A 22,177-nucleotide genomic window follows, 5' to 3' on the forward strand; every position below is an offset into this window, starting at 1 on the left:
CCGCTCGGTTTTATGGGCAATAAGATCAGGCTGATCCTCGATTAAATGATTCTTAGGCACGGCTTATGCGAGGCAACTCGATAAGACGGCTTTGCGCCGGTACGGTGAGTACTTGGCGCTTGCGTAAAGGGCCGTGTTAAGTCTTCCGATTAACCGCGTACGCATTCGCGTGGGCCAGCTTCATCGACACGTGGGCTGTAGCGCGTCGACACGTGGATTCCCGTAACCTTCATTCGCCGCTGGACCACGTGGTTCTGCCTCCTTCTCCACCTTCCATCCAGCCAGACTCGTTTTTCAAAAGAAGCCTCACCTTTTGTTCATCTCTGAGCACGTTTATTCTTGGTACATCGGGCGAATCATTGTTATTCATTAACTTTGATAATGAACAACTTTTAATCGGCTACTTCGCAGAAATCTTCGCTGCGTGTATTTATTGTTACTCATATATTCTTCCCGTTTAATCTCTTGTGTTTGCAATGCCAAACGGAAATTGTGTCGCATCGAAACAAATATTTGAATTATATTTCGAAATTAGTTTACGTTAGGTCTAATGGAGTAAAATAGTGTAGAAAACGTATATTTTATGAAGTTCGAGACGTGATAGTGTGAGACTTAAGTAAACAGGATTGAAGAGTATGCATTTTAACAATTAATCGAATGTTTATGTAGGTTTTAGTCTGATGAAAATGTTTGTTTACATGAAGAAATCGATTGTTGATCTTTTATTCTCGTTTTTCGAAATTAGTACATTATAATGAATTAGTATGCATAATATAATTGTAATATAAATCTTAATAATATTTAACATGGATTAAAATGTAGAAACTTATACATCTACGCGATAATATTTATTTTTCTCTACTGTATACTTCCTTTGACATTATATTATCTTAGTGTTAATATGAATAATATTTGTATACGAAATATGCAAATGGTAAAGAATCTTTCATTTGCAATAAAACAGTGATAATACAGAATTATCAATGAATTTATTGATTAAACTCATGAAAACTGAAACACGATAATTTTATATAATTTAATTAATTTATTTATTGTACACATGCTTGCAACTTTAATGGCGCAATAACCGATATTCCGTCATATTTCAATGCTAAATTTCGTTGCTGTTATAAGTACAGCAAAAATGTTGTATGTTTTCGTTAGCACGAACGCATTCCAGACAGACGATTGTTTTGCTTTCATTATCAGTCTGTAAGCTATATTTGTGATTTGAATTCACGCGAACGTACCCATCGGTTAATTTGTCACCAGTTTCGGGTATTTCCGGTGATATACCGAAAGTCGACGAAACGGTAGATCGTTCTTGTATTTCCGCACATTGGATTCCTCGAACGAAGTTTATTTTTAACGTTTGGATTCACACCATCCGGTTCACCGATATAATTTCTATCATTAACGTGAAATTTGAGGAAAAGAGACGGACACGGTTGTACAGCCGCGGAAGTCAAAATCAAGTGTACTGATATTTAGTGGTATAGTGGACGAAAATGGAGCTCACACTCACCTAATCGCAGTATGGTGCCGGTATACGTGGATCTGTAAACAATAAGTGAAACACGATAAAGAGAGAGTAATAGCACCAAACCAAGTGCAATCTTATCGAATTTACTTTGCAATCGTTGTCAGTGTTTCTATTATACGTACTACCTTTTATAATGTTTATGGATAGGCGTACACGCCACTCTCGGGTCTCTAACAATTTTATCGTTTATTGTTATCACAACTATGCATAATGAAATATTTTATTGTGAACGATTGATCTTCATTAGTCGTTTTAATTCTTTGAATTTTCCAACTATACGCAGTGGCAAAATAGCAGATCCATATGCTTTAAATCTAATGAAGCTGAGTCTTTGTTAATTTGAAAATAAAAAATTTCTTGACAAGAATTAATAATTTCTACTATAAAAAATGTAAAGCAGTAATAATGGATTAAATTTTAATGTAGATACCAGTGATCTGTGCATTTTTTAATGAATAATTTAAATTTACATTTGAGTTCTTTTGCAATATCTGTACTTTATATTTTAATAATGTTTATGTATTGTCACAAAACAACAAAGCATCGAAGTATTATGCTTTGCCATGTACGCGAATATACACACAGTATGTTATAGAAATATTTAACTACTGTGAAGATGTACTACATGAATTTTCAATTAAGTTACTTTGCTACCGAAACATTATTTTAAAAATGATTTAAATTAACTGTCTAATACGTGATTCGTCATTATGAGATATGATTATTTGCGACGATTCTTGTAATAATGATGTTCCAGCTGAACGCACTGCAAAACATTCCTCCGAACATTTCATTTACAAGCTACTAAAGCACATTATATTTCAGTCATAGATTTTTCGAATTACAAATTACAAAAATTTAATAAGAATCAAAGTTTCTTTATTACTTCAGTTAATTTTGTCATACATAATATCAAATTGTCACCCAATCAGAACACCAGCAAACCAAAATATTTACTTTTAATAGTTTCTAACCAAATTTCAGCATTATATTGATTGTACGTTGAAATATTTCCCATGTAAACCTTTCCATTATGCTTTCCCATACCTTTTCTCCCAAACAAAACATAGCATATGTTTATGAGCTAGATTCGATAAAATAGATCATTGTTTAAAAGTATTATCGCAAAAGATACGTCCTCCTCCAAAGTGACAAAAGCGTAACTAAACTCAGGAAATTACAAATAATGTTTCTGCAGATGATTACTTATTTAAAAAAAAAATCTTTCCAGACTTTCAGACCACAGCGTTCGAATTGACTTCCATGACTTTATCCTTCGATAGCACCAGAAGCCTCGTAGCAACACTTCGAAATCCGATGCTGTATGTTAACTGAATTCCATATGAATTCTAAACTGTTTCGCGCTATTTCCACGGAGTTTTTATTCAACGAGATAATGATTGACGGCGAGGGAACTAAAAAAGCATCAAGAGAGTCGTCGTGAATGGAAATCTTGCAAAACTCTCCACACTTTCTGCGCACAGAAAGTCCATTCACACATTCGCGTCCATTTGAACAACAAGGGGACAGTCTGCCACTTATCAAGGCGCCGTCCTAACACGTCTATTACTTGTTTGCAAATATTACCTTCGTAGTTTAGAGCGTTTCCCTGACGACGTTCCTGCATCGTTTCGCCCGACTCACGTTTCGCTTACATTCGCGCCGCATTATAGCTACTTTATAAAATTTTATAGAGGTACTCCATTCGCGATGGTTTGCCTGAATGAAATCTTCGACGTCGCGCGTGTAACCGGTGGTCTCCAATTAAGGCCATTAAGAGAATTCGTTTTAATTTGTCGTCGGATGAATATGATCGCGCGAACATAAAATTCCAATTATTTTAAATTGAATTCGTAATTAATTAACTGCAAGAACGTCTTCAGATAAGGCATTTAATTATTCGCGATTCGCATCCGGCACACACGGATTCCGCATTTTCTTCGTTTGCTATTTCAAAATGAACACTCGGATACACGGGAGATCGATCATTCCGTGGAGTTCGATTTACCGAAGAATAAAACGAGCAAGTGACATTCGAGTATCAATATTTCGCTTTCAGCAGACTATCACAGCGTGCGAGAGCACGCAATTTACAGATAGGATATTCGACGGCGGTAGCGAACCACGCGAAAAGTTTGAGTACCACTGAGATGACCACACGTGCAGTATTATTGTTGCAGAGTGGGACTCTCGTCCAAGAATACCAGTTGTTGTTGTAAAGGCGCAAATGTTATTGCAGCGGAAAGTTGTGGTGTCACAAAGCTGCGGTGGGTCTTGTGGCATTCCGGCCGTTGTGCGGATCACCTAAAGATATCATCACTGGCAAATACGTCTCCTTCACCTTCGCGAAAAACTCCCTAACAGTCCGCCTGTAAATTTTCTACGGGATCTACCGTACGGTAACAAGTTGCAAGATTCGACGTCGCATTCTTGCGGTTATAGGAGCTCGAGTTTCACGTGCTGCCTTTTAAAAGGTGTTATCAAGAATCGGAAATCACGTTGTTTATCAGTTTCATTGCCCTTTTACGCGTATACTTACGACTTCATTTTCCCAGGAACACTAACCAGCTATGATAACCATGGTTTTATTTAACTAAGACAATTCTTGGGAGATAGTGCTTGTATTTAGTTCGAGAGTTACTTCGCAGGTTAGATGGCTGAACATGTTTATGGATGAACGTCTGTTCAATCAAATTTTTAATCAATTACAGGTAGATGGATAGATAACAATAGTACCAATATTTTAATTAGAATACTTATTATTGCACAAGATTTCTTGACGAAAGTATCGTCTAAAAAAGATGTCTACTCTCATTTTTATTGCAAAATGTCAAGCGTAATAAAATTAGTTCACGTCTATATTTACAACTAGAGATCTTGTTGTAATAATTTAGAAACGAGAAGCTCATAAATTATTCTACACATCTTAATAAAAATAAAAATATTTTCAATTTTATTATTATTTTTAACTTTGTTATCAATTATTTTTGTCTCGTACATTAACTGTTTTATAAAGTTCGTAGACTATAAAAAGTCGCTAAAGAAGACAAAACCGAAATACAGAGAAAAATTTAATCAATGGACAACTGTTTATTTTAATAAACGAATTTGTTGAGGTTTCTCTTACAGTTCGCACATCTAGGTTTCTTTCCATCATTTTTCCACTTTAGTTTTCAGATATTATAATGTCAAATAGAAAGCCGTCAATTCATACGGGCGTTAGGAGGCGAGAGAAATTCGAATTAATGGTGTCACTAGTGAAAATTCGTAAGTTTTCTTGGCGGTCCGTTCTAGAGTATGTCAATGGGAACGAGGAAACAAGTGGTAGGGATTCTTGACAAATTTTAAGATTGACGTAAGAATCTCCGAAATCGTTGGTAATAATTCGAGGAGCCATTCAGGACCACACAGGATCGAGGATATATCCTTGGAGGGTCCTGACTTCTGAGATGAAGGTATACATATACCTCTTGGCACGTTACGATGAAATAAAACGTGAGCGTACCTGGTATGCCTCCATCCACTTTCGAAATCCTCTTGTGAATCCTGCGGGACATCCTCAGCCGCGTCGTTACGTTAATGGGACGGACTATTATTTAATTCCAGTAAATTGCCGCCCGACCCCTGAAACAGGCGTAAAACCTCTTAAAAATCGCCGCGGGACTTTCTTACTCCCGAATTCTACGAAAAACTGATTCAACCAGGAGGATAAAATAGAAAATGTCACATTCATTTTTTTCATTCAATAATTGACAAACCATCGATTGATATACCTATTGTACCTGCTAAATAATTAGTTTAGGCATTTAAAAGTTATTGACAGACGTATTTAATTACTTCATCATCGAAGTGTATTGTTATTCAAACATTTCGACTGATCTGCTCACTAAAAAGGAAACATGGGTTTCTTGATGAAAAGTGTGAGTATATGAATACTTGAACTTGTTTATATATCAAGTAAAATACTTGAATTACGACAAGATGGTGAAATTACGATCGTTAATCCATGTTTAATTAAAAATATAACTTCAGATCATTTTGTCTATGATTAATTGTAATAATATTTTTATCATATAGCAAATATTTTGCTATAAAAATATGAGTACTTAATAAGAAGAAGGAAGTGCAGTGACTTTGACAATAAAATAAAACTATTTTAAACGCTGAAATTCCATAATCCTTAAAAACATAATAACAGTAAAACAAGTCGCTGCTTGTGAAATAAAGAATAGATAAAACAACGCAGTGGGATGTAATCTCTAATAAACCGACTAAGGGCAAGAAATAGTAAACTATATTATTGCTTTATTTTATTCTCCTCCATAAATCGTGATTATTTAATGTGATCTCAAGATTTTGAATGGCAGTGCATATTATAAGCGTCTAAAAATACTAAATGTAGGTTATATATGCATGCTATTTAAAATTATTTTTCGAAATATTAGAAAAAATGTATTTTATGTCTATTTAACCACTACTGTCTAATAAAAAGATTTTTTTCTAGAATATTTTACCTAATGAAAGTGAAAAGCTAGTCAAGAGAAATATGAAATGAGATGAAAAGAAAATATACAAGTATATCTCACAATTTTACTTACAGTTTTGAATAATTATTTTACCACTTAATCATATTTTATATCAATACAGTTTTTTAACGTTTTGTAAGTTTTTTATTGTGTATATTATATCATCTTAAAGATTTTTACATATTTTATCCACTGCATTAGTGAATAAGGAAATAGACTTTCCCTCATTGCTTTTTTTATTAGCTTTGTTGAAAAAGGAATCTATCTACATCATTCGATATGCAGAACATATTTCCTGTTTTATAACACACTGCTATTAATTTATAATAACCTGCAGGTACGTATAAATAATGCGTCATCCTTATTTTCATCTCTATCTACACAAGACTCTAGAATCATAGAGTAAGTGACCGAGGCCACTATTAAAAGAAATATGAATTGAACTCTATTTAATGACACAAATATCAGTTCCATTTAACACGTTCAACGCCGCACAATTTCATAGAGCAAAATACACAAGATAGAAAAACTATAATATTAAATCATTTGATTGAATTGCGTTATTATTATTGCACGCTAATGTTGTTCATATGTGACTTATAATATAGAAATATTGTCATATAATCGTCGTTTAATTTAATGAATTATAGTAATTCGATTTGGTTGGGGGTCACCGGTGACCCCAATGGCATTCAACGTGTTAACAGTCCAGATTCCTAGTATCTGGTAAGTAAATGTATACATTCACACGTTGTAAAATTTCTCCGTACTTCATTGTCTTCAAAGTAGTTTTTTCTTGTCATGGCTATTAGAAAAGGTGTCCGCAACTATCAAGAACAATTCGTGCAACATAAAGGAAAAGGAACGCGCACTGCTTAGGTATTGCGCAGCGAGCTTATATGCGGGAGTTGAGTTACGTCGCGGTGTCGCGCGAGAGCAAAGAATGAGAGGAGAGAAGAAAACGTATTAAAAGGATATAAGAGAGCGGACCGCGACCGCAAACTGATTAAATGCGGTCTGGCCGGGCTATGCCGCTACGCCACAGGGCTTGCGATCGGTACCGGCCTCAGCTAAGCCACATCACTTGAAAGAGATCCCGTGTGACGTATGCATATAGTGTCTACGATATTCTTTATCGATTCACCTGCAGTATTTTATGCCTACTTTCTTTAATTATCGATCAGGCTACTATCTCTAAAGTATAACTGGTGTAATAAGCTAATTATAAATAAAGCATAAAGTATATAAAGTTTAATTGTGTAACAATTCGTTGGTAATAATTCAGATGGGGACTACAATTAATTATAAAATACCCTCATTAATAATTACTTGGCTAATTAATATTATTATATCTTTCTTAATTATTATTACTATATCTTTATGTATTTCCAGTAAATTCTTCTGAATGAAGTTCAACGAAATAAAAATTTTAACAGAACCGACTATGTAGTTAATAAGTTTCATGAACTTAATACTTCCTTATTTTATATGGTTCAATGGTTCGATTGGGGTGACGTGTTCTAAAAAAAAGAAACAAGTGAATCATTTAATTACTGGGTCGGTATAATTAATGATCGGATGTTTTTTTTGGAATATTAAAAGATTTATAAGATATGCAATTATACAGTTCATTTTTTTGTTTATGCAAATATTTTAATTATTCTTCAAGGATCTTCATGAAGATAATTTTAGCATCGCTGAAATATTAAATCGCTGCTATCACTGTTGTGAATTTAGATTTAGAAATAATTACCTAATAATTTGTGGAAAAAATATACATCATGCAGATAATACAATGAAGCCATCGTTAAGAAAGGAATGTTACTGTTATAGAAATCATGTAACATTGCATTCAACGTTGGTGCTTTTAAAAAATTGCTGACAAACTGCTGAACGCTCTAAATCTATTGTTTCTTCCGAACAGTTTGTCAACGGTATCCATTGAAACATTCGAAGTATGAGAATGAAATTTAAGCAGGTAAGTCACGACGAAGGTGATTAACTGATGTATTCACTGCGATCTGTTGCCTGTTGACTTTGTAACAAATAGGGGTTCCGACACGGACTTGTCGCAACAATATCTTTCCCTCTTTGAAATATAGCTCGCCAATAACTCACTGTAATTTGGGGCGAATATCACAAATCGCTTGAAAACACTTGGCAGATTTATTTTTTTTTACTGATGATGAAATATTAAATAAGTTTAAATAAGATTATATAAATGAGTTTTTTTTTATTCACAAATGGTTCCATTTATTACACGGCTAACTGTAACGTGGTTTATTTAAGCCCACGGCGATTAAACTTTTCAATATTTTCATCTTTGTATTTTAATCATTAAGATTACAAATTTCGAATAACTATTTGTTTCTTGACATACTTTTGTTCTGTATAAAATCTTTGCTTTCTGACCAAGTTTAGTTCACAGTATGTAGGTACTTCTTTCTATTAATAATCTTACTTAATATTAGAGATTATATTATCTACAGATCATTGATTTAGTCTTAGGTGTTATATTCATACGATACAACTAAATATTACTTTTCTTTCAAAAAGTTGAAAGTAATTTTTGTTATTTAAAAACTAACATAAACATAAATATCGTTAAAAAAATGCAGATTTTTCTTTTCATTTTAGAAAAACAAGAATAGCCTCCTAATTTTTAATAAAAAATTATTTTTTAGTAAAATGTGAAACATTTTGTTAAACTAATATATTTTAACTTATACCAAAATATAAAATAAAAGAATAAAAATATACTTCTCTTCACGACTATTCGTGGCACACTTGTATACTCAATATATGTAACTGTAATGTTTATATCTGAAAAAACTCTGCATATCGATACGATAGACTGTATTCTTTTTTTATGATTCATTAACGTTTAGGACAAATAACTCTTTGGGAGAATACGGTGCACCGATGATTCACACACTTTATAGACAGAATTTAGTCATCTGTGATCCAAATATAGAAGAACACATATATCGTCGATTAGTCAGTAAAGAACATGGAGGATGTTGGCAATTCATTATTGATGATAGGTGCGGCCTGCAATTAGAAAAGCTACTTCGCTTTCCTTTTCCAACATAGTAATCAGTTCCAAATAATCGTCGTTAAAGATTTTAAAAAATGTGGAAATCAATCGATGATAAATACGTCTTATGAATACATTATCACATACTGATACTATAAAATTAATTTTAGATTCAATAGTGGTAATTAATAAATTCTAATGATATAATCAATTTATACAAAATACTGAAATTGATCTCATTACAAAATTTTATAGTAAAATTTATAATAAAATCATTCTCATTGATAATATTCGTTTCAATATCAACTTTGTCAATAACAGAACATAAATAAGTAGCTTGATTTTTTTTAATTACAACATACTTATTAATTACAAATTAAATTATTCGATATGCATATCGATACTACTCGTTTAAACATTAAAACACACTATTCAAATTCAATAAAAAAAAAAAAACATTATATTTAAAAACCGACTCTTTTCAAATCTACACGCAATCTTAAATAAATTCTACAAACGAATTAAATATAAAATACTTGGTTTATAATAAAAGATATTTTGTTCAATTTGTTATTACTTTAGTAGGTATATAAAAAATGAAGTTGAAGAGAAGATCACCGTTGGGTGCATATAAATATTCGACACGTTAGAAGAAGTCTTGGGTCGTAGACCGAAGGTTCCAAGCAATTGAGACTGTATTCGTCTGTAAAGGGAAAACGAGGGCTACCCGGCTGCCAAGCATTTTGGCTCTGACTGATAAGTAAGACAAAGGTTCTGTCACATTGTTGGATGATTTATACCGTCACAGGTTTCAGGTACTTTTGGCCAGGTAATTCGGCCTCTGCGATGGCACCGGTACTTGTCACCATTGAAAATTAAGTGTGCACCCCAATTCACCCTTGTTCCGCAACCGTCCGAGATCTCCAGCCGTATCTCTTTCGACCCGACTTCCTGTCTTCAGCAGTAAACTAACTGCTTGTTCTGCTTTACCCCGGGCAACTTGGAAACGGTGTAACGTGTCGTTAGGTAGCTTAACACCAATGGGCCAGATAGTCGAGATAAAGATCCATGTCCAGTAATGATCAAACGTACCGATCTTCCTCGAACGTACGAATACTCGCGAGGTTTGCCGAACCTATTTAGAAATAACAAAGATTCTCTGTAATTTTCTAATTAGTACAATCGATAAACCGCTCGGCCTTACGAAACGGGCGTCCCTTAGTTACGGGGAATGAAGATTTCACGTAACATTTACACAAGAGCCCGTGAACGTCAAGAGAATCGTGTCAATAAAACACGGCCCTGCGAGGTGTCAGATTTTCTCGTGCAACCGCCTGTTCCGGTTCAAGGAAAGAGAATACTGTATTCGGAGATTTGGCGACAACCAGTCGGAACATTAAAGGAGCTGGAACGAGGAAAGACTTCCGTGAATCTCTAAAGACAGTCCCTTTCCAAATACGAAGTATCGTTAGACAGTAATTATAGGTCAATGCAAACATTAATTTTCGAAGAATACGTTCATCTTTTATTTGTAAAAGAAACGAGCGTACATAACGAAAACCGATGTTCAACTTCGATCGGCGTTCATGGGTATTTGACGTCAAAATCGGTTGCGGCTTAAATGTTTTCAATTAATCAAATCAAGTACTTTATCGTCGATTTATCTAATCAAATTAAGCATTAAGCATATCACTAGAACTGTAAGTAAAAACGATCAGATTTCAAATTTGGTCAAGTATACAATTTCATATGGCTGAATTGAGTATCAGAACTAATCTGGAGGACCGGTTATCGAGTTTCCTCAGAATACGGCCGACCGTGGATCCCGTTCAACGGAAAAAGCGTGAAATACGTTTATTAGGAATCGGAATGGGTTGCGCGCAACCCGTGCACGATAATCCCGCGTAAGCGTATGCGATATGCTCGGTCGCTCGCACAATGTAATTCTCGACCACTGGCGACGCAGTGACAGACTGCACGGAACGAACGTAATCTGACAGTATTCTGGGGACATTCTGGCGGTCTCTGACGCGCGCGCGCGCGTCGCTCATAATCGCGGTTCGATTGATAATTAATTATCGCGTTGTTAGGTCGACGATCGTCCGCGTGAATGGTAGATACGTTTCGACAGGCAGTGTTTCACTCTCGGCCGCGCGAGATGAGCCGGCTCGCGGCGAATTTGTCTTTCGCCGCGTTTACTTCCCCTTTCGCCATCTCTTCGCTTAATTGTCCGGCCAGGACACGTCCGCCGTGAGAATGGTGCAGCTTTAACATTTATCGGGATATATTAAAATAATCGTGCCGTTGACTCTCTTAAGAAAACAAACCTCGACTGGTTGTGATTGCGTAACCTCGACGCGTCATCCTCGGCATGGCCGAGCGAATACGGAGAAAAAGACGGTCTATAGGTGTGTACCGTAATTTATATCGCGTGGCCGTCATCCTCGGTGTAAAATAAAAAATAATAAATATCGATGGGGAAAAAATCAAGCTGGGATACACAGAATGCGTGTCGTCGTTGGCCAGAAAGCGTTTCTCTTGTTTACGTTGCCGATGCGGATGTGCGCGCATCCACGATTTCTGGATTATTTTCTGTGATCGTTCCGAGCTACCTACGAGCGTTGGGTGACATTCGTCCCTCATTCTTACAGTGAAGACGATCAGACTTGCTTAGGAGAGACAACATATTACGATAAACGACGAACACTCTTCGATGATTTTAACCGTGACAGGATATTCGCTATCAACGATCAATCGCATACATCACGAATGGACATATAAACAACGAATTGTGCGCACTCGTTGGCGCTACGTTGCGAAAGGCCCGAAACATCGGTTCCGTCTAACAAAGAAGACAATCCTAGGAAGAACGTTAAACATTCAAACTCGTTCGCTTACCCCTTACAATAACCCCGTCAGCTTTCGGAGCCGCTGGCTGCAGCCACTTTCAATTGCTCACCGTGCTCGGCGCGTTTCGGTCGGTTCCCGAGTGTCGCGCACACCTCCATGAACGGAGCATTATCGTTAGGGTTGCAAAGGACATTCGCCGGCTAGGGATCGAGGGTGAGGTGGCGAAGATTGAAAGAGCAAGCGAGAAAACGATTGAAAAAGGGGTAAGAGATAGAAAGAAGAGAAAGGGGAGGAGTGGTGTGTAAGAGAGAGGGGTAAAGTAAGGAGGATGGAGGGGCAACCTCGTGTGCGTGGCGAGTGGAGGGGTGGCACGGGAGGGGTGGGGGTACGGTCTAGGCAAGCAACGGCAGCAGGGCAGCGGCCAGGTAAGCGAGCAGCGAACACTAGTGGGACCGACTCGCGCGCCTCCGAGCCTCCGAACTCTCGCAAGCGGCGGTTGTATATCGTCGTGCTGCGCGTGCTACGGTCGTGTTGTTATACCGCCGCCGCCGTCGCGTTACGTCGTAGTAGTGCTTCTCGTACGGTGACAACTCTGTGCCACGAGTGAATTTTTTGATCGACGAAAATTGAAAGAAATCGCAGGAAAACAAGAGAGAGAGAGAAAAGAAAGAAAATAGAGAAACGGCCGAAGCAACCCCCTCGCTGTTTTTCATCTTCGTTAACCGAGAGTGAAATAAGAGGAAGAAGTTTGCGGGTGCAGGTTGGTCGAGTACCGATGGGTATCTCACCTTGGCCAAGGTAGTTCTCTTTCCGTTTCCTTCTCCCCCGGTTCTTTTTTTTCTTTCGACGTTCACCCCCGCAGCATCGTGACACGCCACTTTGGATGGGTGCCAACGATCCCCGGCAACGCACCGGGTACCTCGTCACGACGATATTGGCGGCAGTCCAAGTGCACCCAGTGGTTACGTACTACCTGCGCTGCCCCAATGTTCTTACCGTCGCCGTTTAGAATCCGATCACGTGTGACGTGTGAGAGAGTGCGTCGAAGGATTAGGAATTTTCGGGGGTGAACGGCCACCGTCGTTGTTCCCTCGCAATTGCAATCGGAGTGTACCCGATGCGAGCTAGGAGTCTATTCGATCGCGTGCTCGTGCGGCCGATCGGTGGTAGTTCCGAGCGAATTGAACGCGACCGCGGCCTAGTGTTCACGTGTACGCAACAGTGCGCGAAACAATCGAAGGTGCACGAACGGTTCGACCACGGTTCCATTTTCAGTGAACGATCCCGTTCTACGCGCTCGTCGCCGCGCCGACCAACGTGTATAGAGGAAGAGTAATGTGTCGTGTCGATTGTATTTCGCGGTCCCCGCCGATCTGACGTACGCGTACGCGCGCACGGGCTGGTACACTGGCCGACGATCGATCAGTTTACGAGAGGAAAGTAAACATTGTTTTCGTGTACGCGTAACAGTGCAGAAAATCGTCGAGTGAGACGGCGTGCTAGAAGGCGCTAGTGGGTGAAAATTAATCCTCGAAGAAGACAAATCACACGATACGGAAGAGAGGAGTCGCTGGATGCAAGGATTTTGAAAGTAGCTCCAGAAGGCCAGCCCGACGCAATGCGTCGACGCTGCTGACGCAACGCGCCTGGATGCGTCTCACTTTAAGCACGTGAGTGTTGTTGTTGTTGTTGTTTCACTTAATTTTCACCGAGCGCCGGAGAAAAGAGAGAATCTTTGAAAGTTTCAGTGAATGTTCTTGTTTGAGAAAACGGTCCCGCGGGATCGTGCTCGAGGGGGTTGTGTCTCGATCGGATCGTTCAGCGAGCGATCGATTTAAAATGATTCGCAGAAGATCGGGTAGAAGCATAATATCGGCATCTCCGCCACGATATTCGGACACTTGAACGCCGGTCCCCGTGGCTCGTGTTCCACACGTGCGCGTTTCGTTCGTTCGCTTTTAAAATCCACCGTGCGTCGATCAGCTCCGCTGTACGGTTTGATGATAGCCGTGGTGTGGTTGGCGGTGTTGCTGTTGGTGGTAGTGGTCGCGAGTGCGCACGCGACGACCGGTGGTGAATGATCCTGGCTCCGGGCTGACAAAGGTTTTCGTATACGAATACTGGGATGACGTCCGCTTCGGATTACGCGCTCCCTTTACGATCTTGTCAATCTACATCGTCTACCGCGGAACCAAATGTAAGTGTCCTAGCACGCATGCGTAAACACATCTCGGGGTACGTCGTCGTACCCGCTGCAACCGATCCGTTCCTTCGCGTTAAATGGTTTCGCAGATGCATCACGATTAATGGAACGTGTCCGGCGCGACGTTGCTCGCAACTCGCGGCGTTAACGGACGAAATCATGCTTTGCGAGTTCGCCAGGAGAGAAAAGTCGGTCGAGTTGCGTATGCTTAGCTAACGGTACTCGTGCTGGCAGGGGTGAAGCGTTAGAAGCTCCGCCGATACATTTTACAAAGTGTGCAAAGAAACGTTTAATGTGATATTAATGTTTGCCAGTGTTACACGCGCGCCGAGAAAATCACGTTATGTAAAACAGGAATTCGTGTTGCCGTATTCGACGTTTTACGAGCGATTCGTGCTTCTTGGAAGCGTTCTACGGTTACGAACTGATTGAACGAAACTTGCTAATAGTATCATTATCGTGGTTTTGCAATGCTTCGACAAAAGCTGAATACTGTTTCGACTCGATCATTATACTTCGCATTGAAAAATGATCGAAACTTGCATGCAGTTCCTCAGTGGCGCGTCCCGAGACGCCGGGAACACGGTCTAAACCTTGCTCTTCGATTTCCTTCTGCTGGCTCGTTACCGTTACATTTTTCTTCGGACCGATCGCGCCTCAATTATTTTTAAATAACTAAAATATCCCCGGAACGAAATTAATTCCATCGAAGGTTGTTCAGTTTAGGATATCACGCTGTTAAAAGAAAGTGAGCATTTTTACTTTTCACGAGCATTGATGTACAACTTTGAATACTACTTTTTAATTCTCCATTTGGTATTAAACTCGTTGTCGGAGATCTTTAGCCGTATGCCAGCTTGTTGACAACACGGGTATCCATTGATACGCAAAGGTTTTAATTGTAATACGTTCACGTTTATTTTTAGAGGGTACCCTATAAATATATCGACGGATTTCAACGGTACACACCACTCGAATGGAATCTCTACTTATTTTCGAATTATCTGATCCGGGTTTTTTATATCAGTAAATTCTGGCCGGTTCGGCGAATCAGTTCTTTCGAAGAAGGACGAGCGTGGATGTATGTTTCACGTGAGCGACGGACAGTCGCGCGGGAGATCGTCCATAGATGCGAACGCTCGCTGATAGAATTCCGTCACTATGGTGGTTATCGAAAGCGATGGATTGTCAACTGGAAAATCAGACGATACGTCGACGATAAGCCGACATATTTTAGATAAGTGAAACGCGCAATTAAAATGCTTTCTGGATGAGCCCCGCTCGATTAAGCAACGACCGCGTAGTCCGTCTCGCTCCCACGCTCGTGTCTGTTCTACTTTCTTCGCCGCTTCTTTTTATCGTCCATTACTCTATCTTTCTTCTTTTCTGCTACTTTAAATGACGTTTGAGCAATTGGTGCAGCGTGTTTCTTGTGTCTCTTTTTCCTTTTCTCTTCCTCATGACGAATCACAGGCGCAATACCTGCTTTCTTTATAATCACGTCGTTGTTCTATGCGCTTTATGCACTTTACGCTGTTCATCGGAAATATTCGATTTTTTTTGTAATTCCAGATCGATTCTTACTATTTTCGCTATTGTGCTATGATTTTTGTGCGGTTATATTTGAACGTATCGAGAGCATTGGATTTTAGTGAGTGGTCAAATATTATTTTCATACATACCGAACACATGTCCAGATAACGTAATCAGTTCCCACCTCGTATATTCAGATAATATCGCAGCGGACAATTCGCTTCTAATTATTCTTCGATATGTTTTCGTTCGATGATTTCCTCCGCAAATTCTGCCTTCGGGAATGGAGGAAAAGTTTTCAAACGGAATCGGACGTTGCGAAGCTAGCAAACATCCGATGTGTCGCAACGGGTCTAAAGAAGTCGCATCATTTCCGTGGAATTCTTACAAAATTTCCTTCTCGTTACGGTCTGGGTGGCGAGTGTTCTGTGAATATGACGCGATGATCTCAATGAAGCTCGGCCTACGCTACAAACGCGTAAATATTTCGAATCTTACCGGCTCATGTGCTAATATGAATAACAAGCGAACACAAGAAAGATTTTAGTGGACTTAAATCCGGTTGTACCGATCGATAATGCACTTGGATCAACTATTGATGCACGTCATCAGAATGCGCGAAACGCAACACACTTTGTACCTCGTCTGCTGATGTTTCCCAAGAACTTTTCCGTTGGACGTCCCGTTTCGTTTAATTGGTGCATCCAAGAGAAAAATCTGCATCGCAAATTTTCAGTGATTACTAATCGAAGTGTAATAAGTGAAATCGATTATTGTTACGTACTTCAAAATTTTAGATTTATACATAACATCAAAATTATCAATGACTTGATAATTTTCTTAATGAAATACTGTTTTACCGAATTCGTATTATTAAATATTAATGTGCATTTTTATACTTTTCCTCGTTTGCTTATGGAAAATAATGCTATAAAAAGACTGTTTTAGATGCAAAATGTTTCCTGGAACGTTTCCTGGAACTTTTCCTTACTTTTACCCGCGTTGTTTATTTTTAAATTAGTGTTAGATAATATAATATAAATGTGAAATTATAAGGAAGTAGTCACTCTAACCTACTGTATGTAATATTTAATGTTAAGAAGGAGAAACATTAAAATAAAAGTATTTGTTATTTATGAGTTCATTTAACAGAAATAATTACCATTGATTCGTATACGTGTTTTCCGGTACAGAATTAAATTATGTATTAATTCTTAGTACCTACCTATTTGTTCATTTTATTCACTAATGAAAATTTGTTCAAAAAACTCATAATACAAGAAATCAAATAAAATACAACTTTTTCATTGTAGAATTAAAAGCTTTTAATTTTAGTAAGTTCCGAAAAAATACTATCTCAATTTTAATTTCGTCTTTAACCTTAACGTGTACACCACATTGTACAGTTACAATTTTATCTTCATCCCAAAGCGAACGTAATCGGTGCCATGGAAAAGCGGACGAGTATATAATGTGCATATTACAAGAAAGCATTTTCATATTTTCGATAGAGTTCACGGTACAGAGCGTACGTATCAAACAATAGGCAGTATCGACACAAGTACGAGGGCAATCCAATCAGGAAAGCAAGGTCGCAGTGACGATATTATCCGCCTCGTGTCACGGATTGATATCAAATACCGTGACGGTGTAAGGCTTCGTGAAATAGCTTTGAACATTGGGAGCGTGCAGCGTTCAAACGTTTCCCTCGAATCTTCCGAATCAGCGGAATCTCAGTTCCGTCGTGGCGGAAATATTCCCATATTGACATTATACAAGTAGTCGTGACAGCAATCTATGCATACCTTAGTTCCTTTTCACACTTTCAAGAAAGAAAGAGGTATTTCGCAGCGAGCACAAATATAACGTTATTTTCGATGTCTGAAGTTCGCCGCGGTTCAACTTTTCCAGAGAATCGTAAGATGTTCATTTAGATCCGACATGTGAATCGTGTTACGTAGAAGTCGAGGATATCCATGAATATTCTTACGAAATTTGTATCTTCTCAATTTAATAAGTCCCTAATTCACTTAGGTGTCACTTAACTGTAAATATCGAAAAGCAGTGTCCCTTAATTCCCGATTAGAGCTGAAAACGCTGAGTGGAAGACTCTCCGACATATTTGGTGGTCTAATAGAAGATCCATTACCTTTATCGTCGTTTCAGCCTTCGGCTTCGGAGGCGAGAGCACTCTCTGTGACTCCCTACTCGGTTAGCTATGGCACGACAGTACAGGAGTAATTTTCCCAGAAATCGTCCGGCAATTTCTTATCAGTAATTTGGTCAATTACTTGACTTGATAATGTGTTGAGTGAAGGTTCTCGTTTGCGGGCATTAGTATTTTCTTAGACTACAGCAGGTGTACGAACGGGCACCTTTACTTTTATCTATTACGGGGCATTAAACGTGTAGCAGCGGTCATTCGGACAACCTATTGAACGATAGAAGACCCGAGCTTCTATTCTTTTTCTCGGTATTCTGAGAATTTGAAATGTTTCATCTTCTGAGAGGCACCATTAAAATTACATGTTTAAAACGTCCAGGCGTGAAGTGACTTTTGTTTGAGTTGTAAACTTATGTTTCTTGATTCTTCTTTTTTTTTATCTCTATTTATTTTATATAAATACAATTTTATTTGTATTATTTTCGTCTTACTTTGGTTTTTACTACTTTTTACTTATTTTGCTTATTTTGCTTATTGATCTTACTATGATCTGAATATTTTGTTAATATATTTATTTTACAATTCTTAATAAATAATTAAAATTCCACGTTTCTGTGTATGTATTACTACAAAATATACTATACTGAAGATTTTTTGGTATAAGCAAACATATTTACAAATTTTTAAAAATTTGGATCCTTATAACTGGATTCAAAGAACATGACAAATAAAAAATTTCAAAAAATGAATTTTATTTTACACATTTTCATAAATTGTTGTTCTAAAAACACTACAAAATAAATTCAATTGAGGAATTCGTAACATATTGTACAAATCGATTTAAATACCTTCGGGTAAGTCTTAAGATTTAAACGTGATTTTTTAAAACTAAGTAGCTTTATTTCTACAGTGTGCATGAAAACATGGATTGTATTCGTTTCATTGACCTCAAATTTTCAAAAAATGACGATAGATTTTACATAACAAATCACAACCTTTCAATCAATTTTCTGCTCCTTTTTATTTCTCAAAGTCTAGAAACATGTTCGAATAATACATAACCATTATATTATCACGTTTAATAAAAATAAATTTGTTTTTTAAATTTTGAATGCGATCTACGTCCGTGTTAATGCTTCACTAATACAATAAAGAAATGATACATTTCTATCAAGCCGAGTTGTTGCAAAAAATTATTTTCCAAGATTTCAATCTGCTGTGCCTTCTTAATAAGCAGTTATCAGTATCTAAATTGTAAACGATATAATAATAAACGTTCAAGGTAGGAATACGTCTTAACGTGGCAAAAATTTCCCACAAGTTCGAGCCGTTTGAAGAAATGCAGCGGCATAGTAAGTACGCCATGAAAATAACCGAACGCAGTGCGTATCGCGTATTCGTTCCCCCTTCATGCACATAAACACTCGTTTCGAGTGACACAAGCGTACCCGTGGGTTCAAGTCGAAGATTTCAATACAACCAACGATTATGCGTGCGACACCTTTGGTTAAGATTAGCGGATGGGACGAGCTCGGTTAAAGAAGCCGCATCTCCGGATTGAAAACATTTCTATTTGCAATGAAAGCTTTCGAAAATATATTAAATAATAAATAAATGAGTTAATAAATGACCTATATACCTTGTGATAATATTGAGATTGTCAACTTCGGTTATTACAGTTATGCAAAAATGATACTAGCTGAAAAAATTGTCTTATACGAATGGTATGCAGGCTATATTACAAAAACAAGCGTTTCGATATTACGACTATTAACAGGTCCATATCACGATGCATTCCTTTGAAATACTAATTAATACAGCATACACTTTAACGCTAGATTTACAGAACCCGTCAGTTTGCTGGATTCCAGATTTCATGGTTAAATTTACAGAAATAATAAATATTGTATATTAGTTATTCCTGTTATGCTGATTTTGTCTGATGTAATGATATGAACTACATACTTTGATGCATATGTAGAGAAATATATGTAGCGTACTAATTCTTTCGTAAATAATATAATAAGGTATACAATTACTACATAATTAAGATTTAATATCGATCGTTAAGCAGAATTGATTAAAATGTAATAATTGATTCATTTACATATTACTTCATTATATTGTTGTAATTATATTTATACTGAAATTAATATAATTACCAAGACTTCCAATTAACAATCATACGCGATTGTTTGCAACTGGATGAAACGTCACATTTTAATCATCAATCATAATAATCAGATTATGTTTTATTCGATTCCGTTGTTAACAAAACTTAGCTACTTCCAGTTCAAGGAAGTCTGCATACTGTTTCGAGAAAAATATGTAAAAGTTCTGCGACTGAGACTAGTTTGGCTTGGGTAGTCTGATAGACATACGCAAGGTAGAAATTGACTGTTCATGGTAGTTAACTTATTCGTGTTGGTACGAGGCAGTCGAGGCTGGAGTCAGATTGAGTTTTGACCTCGAGGCAAACGTCGGAGGTGCTCCAGCCGCGACGCGTGCTTGCGGCTGAATGCTACTGGTGTTCCCAGGTAGTGATGTATACAGGGTGTTTCCGATTTATCTCTATAGAAAGAAAACATTATAAACATATTATAAACATGGAGTCGCAAATGCTTTGTTAAAAAATTCTAACAAAGACAGCAGAATTCTAAAATAACAATTTCTCATTTCATTCTGCGTAGAAACATTGACAATAATAACTAGACAGTGGAGCTTTAGGGAAATTCAGATTTTTGAAAACATATTTGTGAAAATAGAATTACAATAGTATATTTTCCCTCAGTAAATACTAAAAGAACGTTACATTTTCAGGATTTTATATATTTCTGCGTATCGTATACATTTCGTACAATGTTGTACTTTCAAATTTCCTATAAATTACTAAAAATTCAGTTGAATAATAACTGTGTTAGAAACCTCGTGTTTACCATTAGGGGTCATTGTAATCATACATGTTCTTGCATTCACAAGAACGGAGAACATTTTAATAAGAACTTCGAGAACTATGACCAGTCAATGTAAATGGTAAACAATCATTTTTAATTTTAGTATCTTCATTATAACTTTTTAACAAAATATTTTCAACTTTATTTATTATATTTTTATACAATATTTTCTTCTTATTTATAATCGTACCATACGGTAAACACTGCCTGCCGGAATAGAGCATAAATGTCTACGAGGTGTCTTATTATAATCTAATCGAACTATTCTCGTTATCTAAAAAATGTTTCAAATGTAATTTTTCCTATTTTGAGAGTACAGTAATTTCATCTACTTAGTTTGTCTCCAGGTAGATGTGTGTAGAAAAGATGAGTGTCACTACTATTTGTTCAAGTATAATTATTGTAAAAATAATTGAAATGTGATAAAATCATATCATCATACAAAATAATGAAACATTCTGTATAAAGTAATGTGCTGGATCAGAGAATATTTACATTCGGTGTGTATCACGGGTCATAAGTTGAATCAGTGTAACATGACTGATCCGGCAGAATTTCACTAGCGTAGCTCTATAAGTAGTTAATGTTTCTGCGGAAAGAAGTGTCCCCTTCTCTTGCACAGCGTTGCTCATTTCGGAGACGAAGCTACGCTGTCCAGTTTCGGTTACTGTGTTACTCTTTTACCTTATCTGGTTCTCCGATGTGAAACATTTAGAATTTCTATATCTTAATTAACGTGTTGATTGCCGAACCAGCACGCATAAAAATCCCTCTAAATCAAAGTAGCTTGTTCAGTGAAGGAGAAAGTGGAAAGTTAAGATTTATTATGACGATTGGTTTCTCAAACGTTTTGCACTTCATAGATCTTGAAGAAATTTGTTTCGTTCAATACATTACCATGAAAATTAATGTTCAAGGTTTGGCCAAAGAATTAGGTCACTTCTGAGTGACTGATGCGTCAGTTATCACGGTAACAGGTGATCCAAGGCGAAAATACTGAAGTGTGAGTTTGTTTTGGAATTTTAAATACTTTTGAAAGAATTTATTATTTTTAATATTTATTTATATATGAAAATTTAAGGTCGTACTTGTTCAGTAGACAGGTGAGTTCTAACTGGAAGAAAATTAATATGATGTTAGTATCATCAACTGTTATAAATAGGATTAAGCATTATTTAGAAAAATTTATATTATTTTTGTAATTTTTACAAATGTATGGTCATATTACTTCCGTGTAAATTTTGGAATCGATTTGTATATAAAAGATCAAAACTATTCGTCAATTCTTATAGTTTCACTAGACTTACACATTGTATGGCAGTTACTTCTCATTTCTTATTTGCATTATTATGTAATGTCCAAAATTA

At 37.0% G+C, this 22,177-nt stretch overlaps 1 protein-coding gene across 3 annotated transcripts in view; it reads left to right on the top strand.

Annotated features, from left to right (window-relative positions):
* The window catches only part of LOC116430736 (fibroblast growth factor 18), a 177,631-nt gene that overhangs the window by 79,218 nt on the left and 76,236 nt on the right, over positions 1-22,177 (top strand). The window contains exons 1-2 of one of the 3 annotated variants that reach the window (XM_031985263.2): positions 12,399-12,754; positions 13,232-13,626. The exons of 1 other annotated variant lie outside the window; for it this stretch is intronic. In XM_031985263.2, coding sequence (XP_031841123.1) covers positions 13,607-13,626 — 20 coding nt within the window. In that variant the 5' untranslated portion in view covers positions 12,399-12,754; positions 13,232-13,606. Of the gene's footprint in view, positions 1-12,398; positions 12,755-13,231; positions 13,627-13,896; positions 14,154-22,177 lie in introns of those variants that run through there. One more of the 3 variants, XM_031985265.2, reaches the window with a different exon arrangement.

Source organism: Nomia melanderi, chromosome 2, assembly GCF_051020985.1.
Source record: "Nomia melanderi isolate GNS246 chromosome 2, iyNomMela1, whole genome shotgun sequence".
In the NCBI taxonomy this organism is placed as follows: domain Eukaryota; kingdom Metazoa; phylum Arthropoda; class Insecta; order Hymenoptera; family Halictidae; genus Nomia; species Nomia melanderi.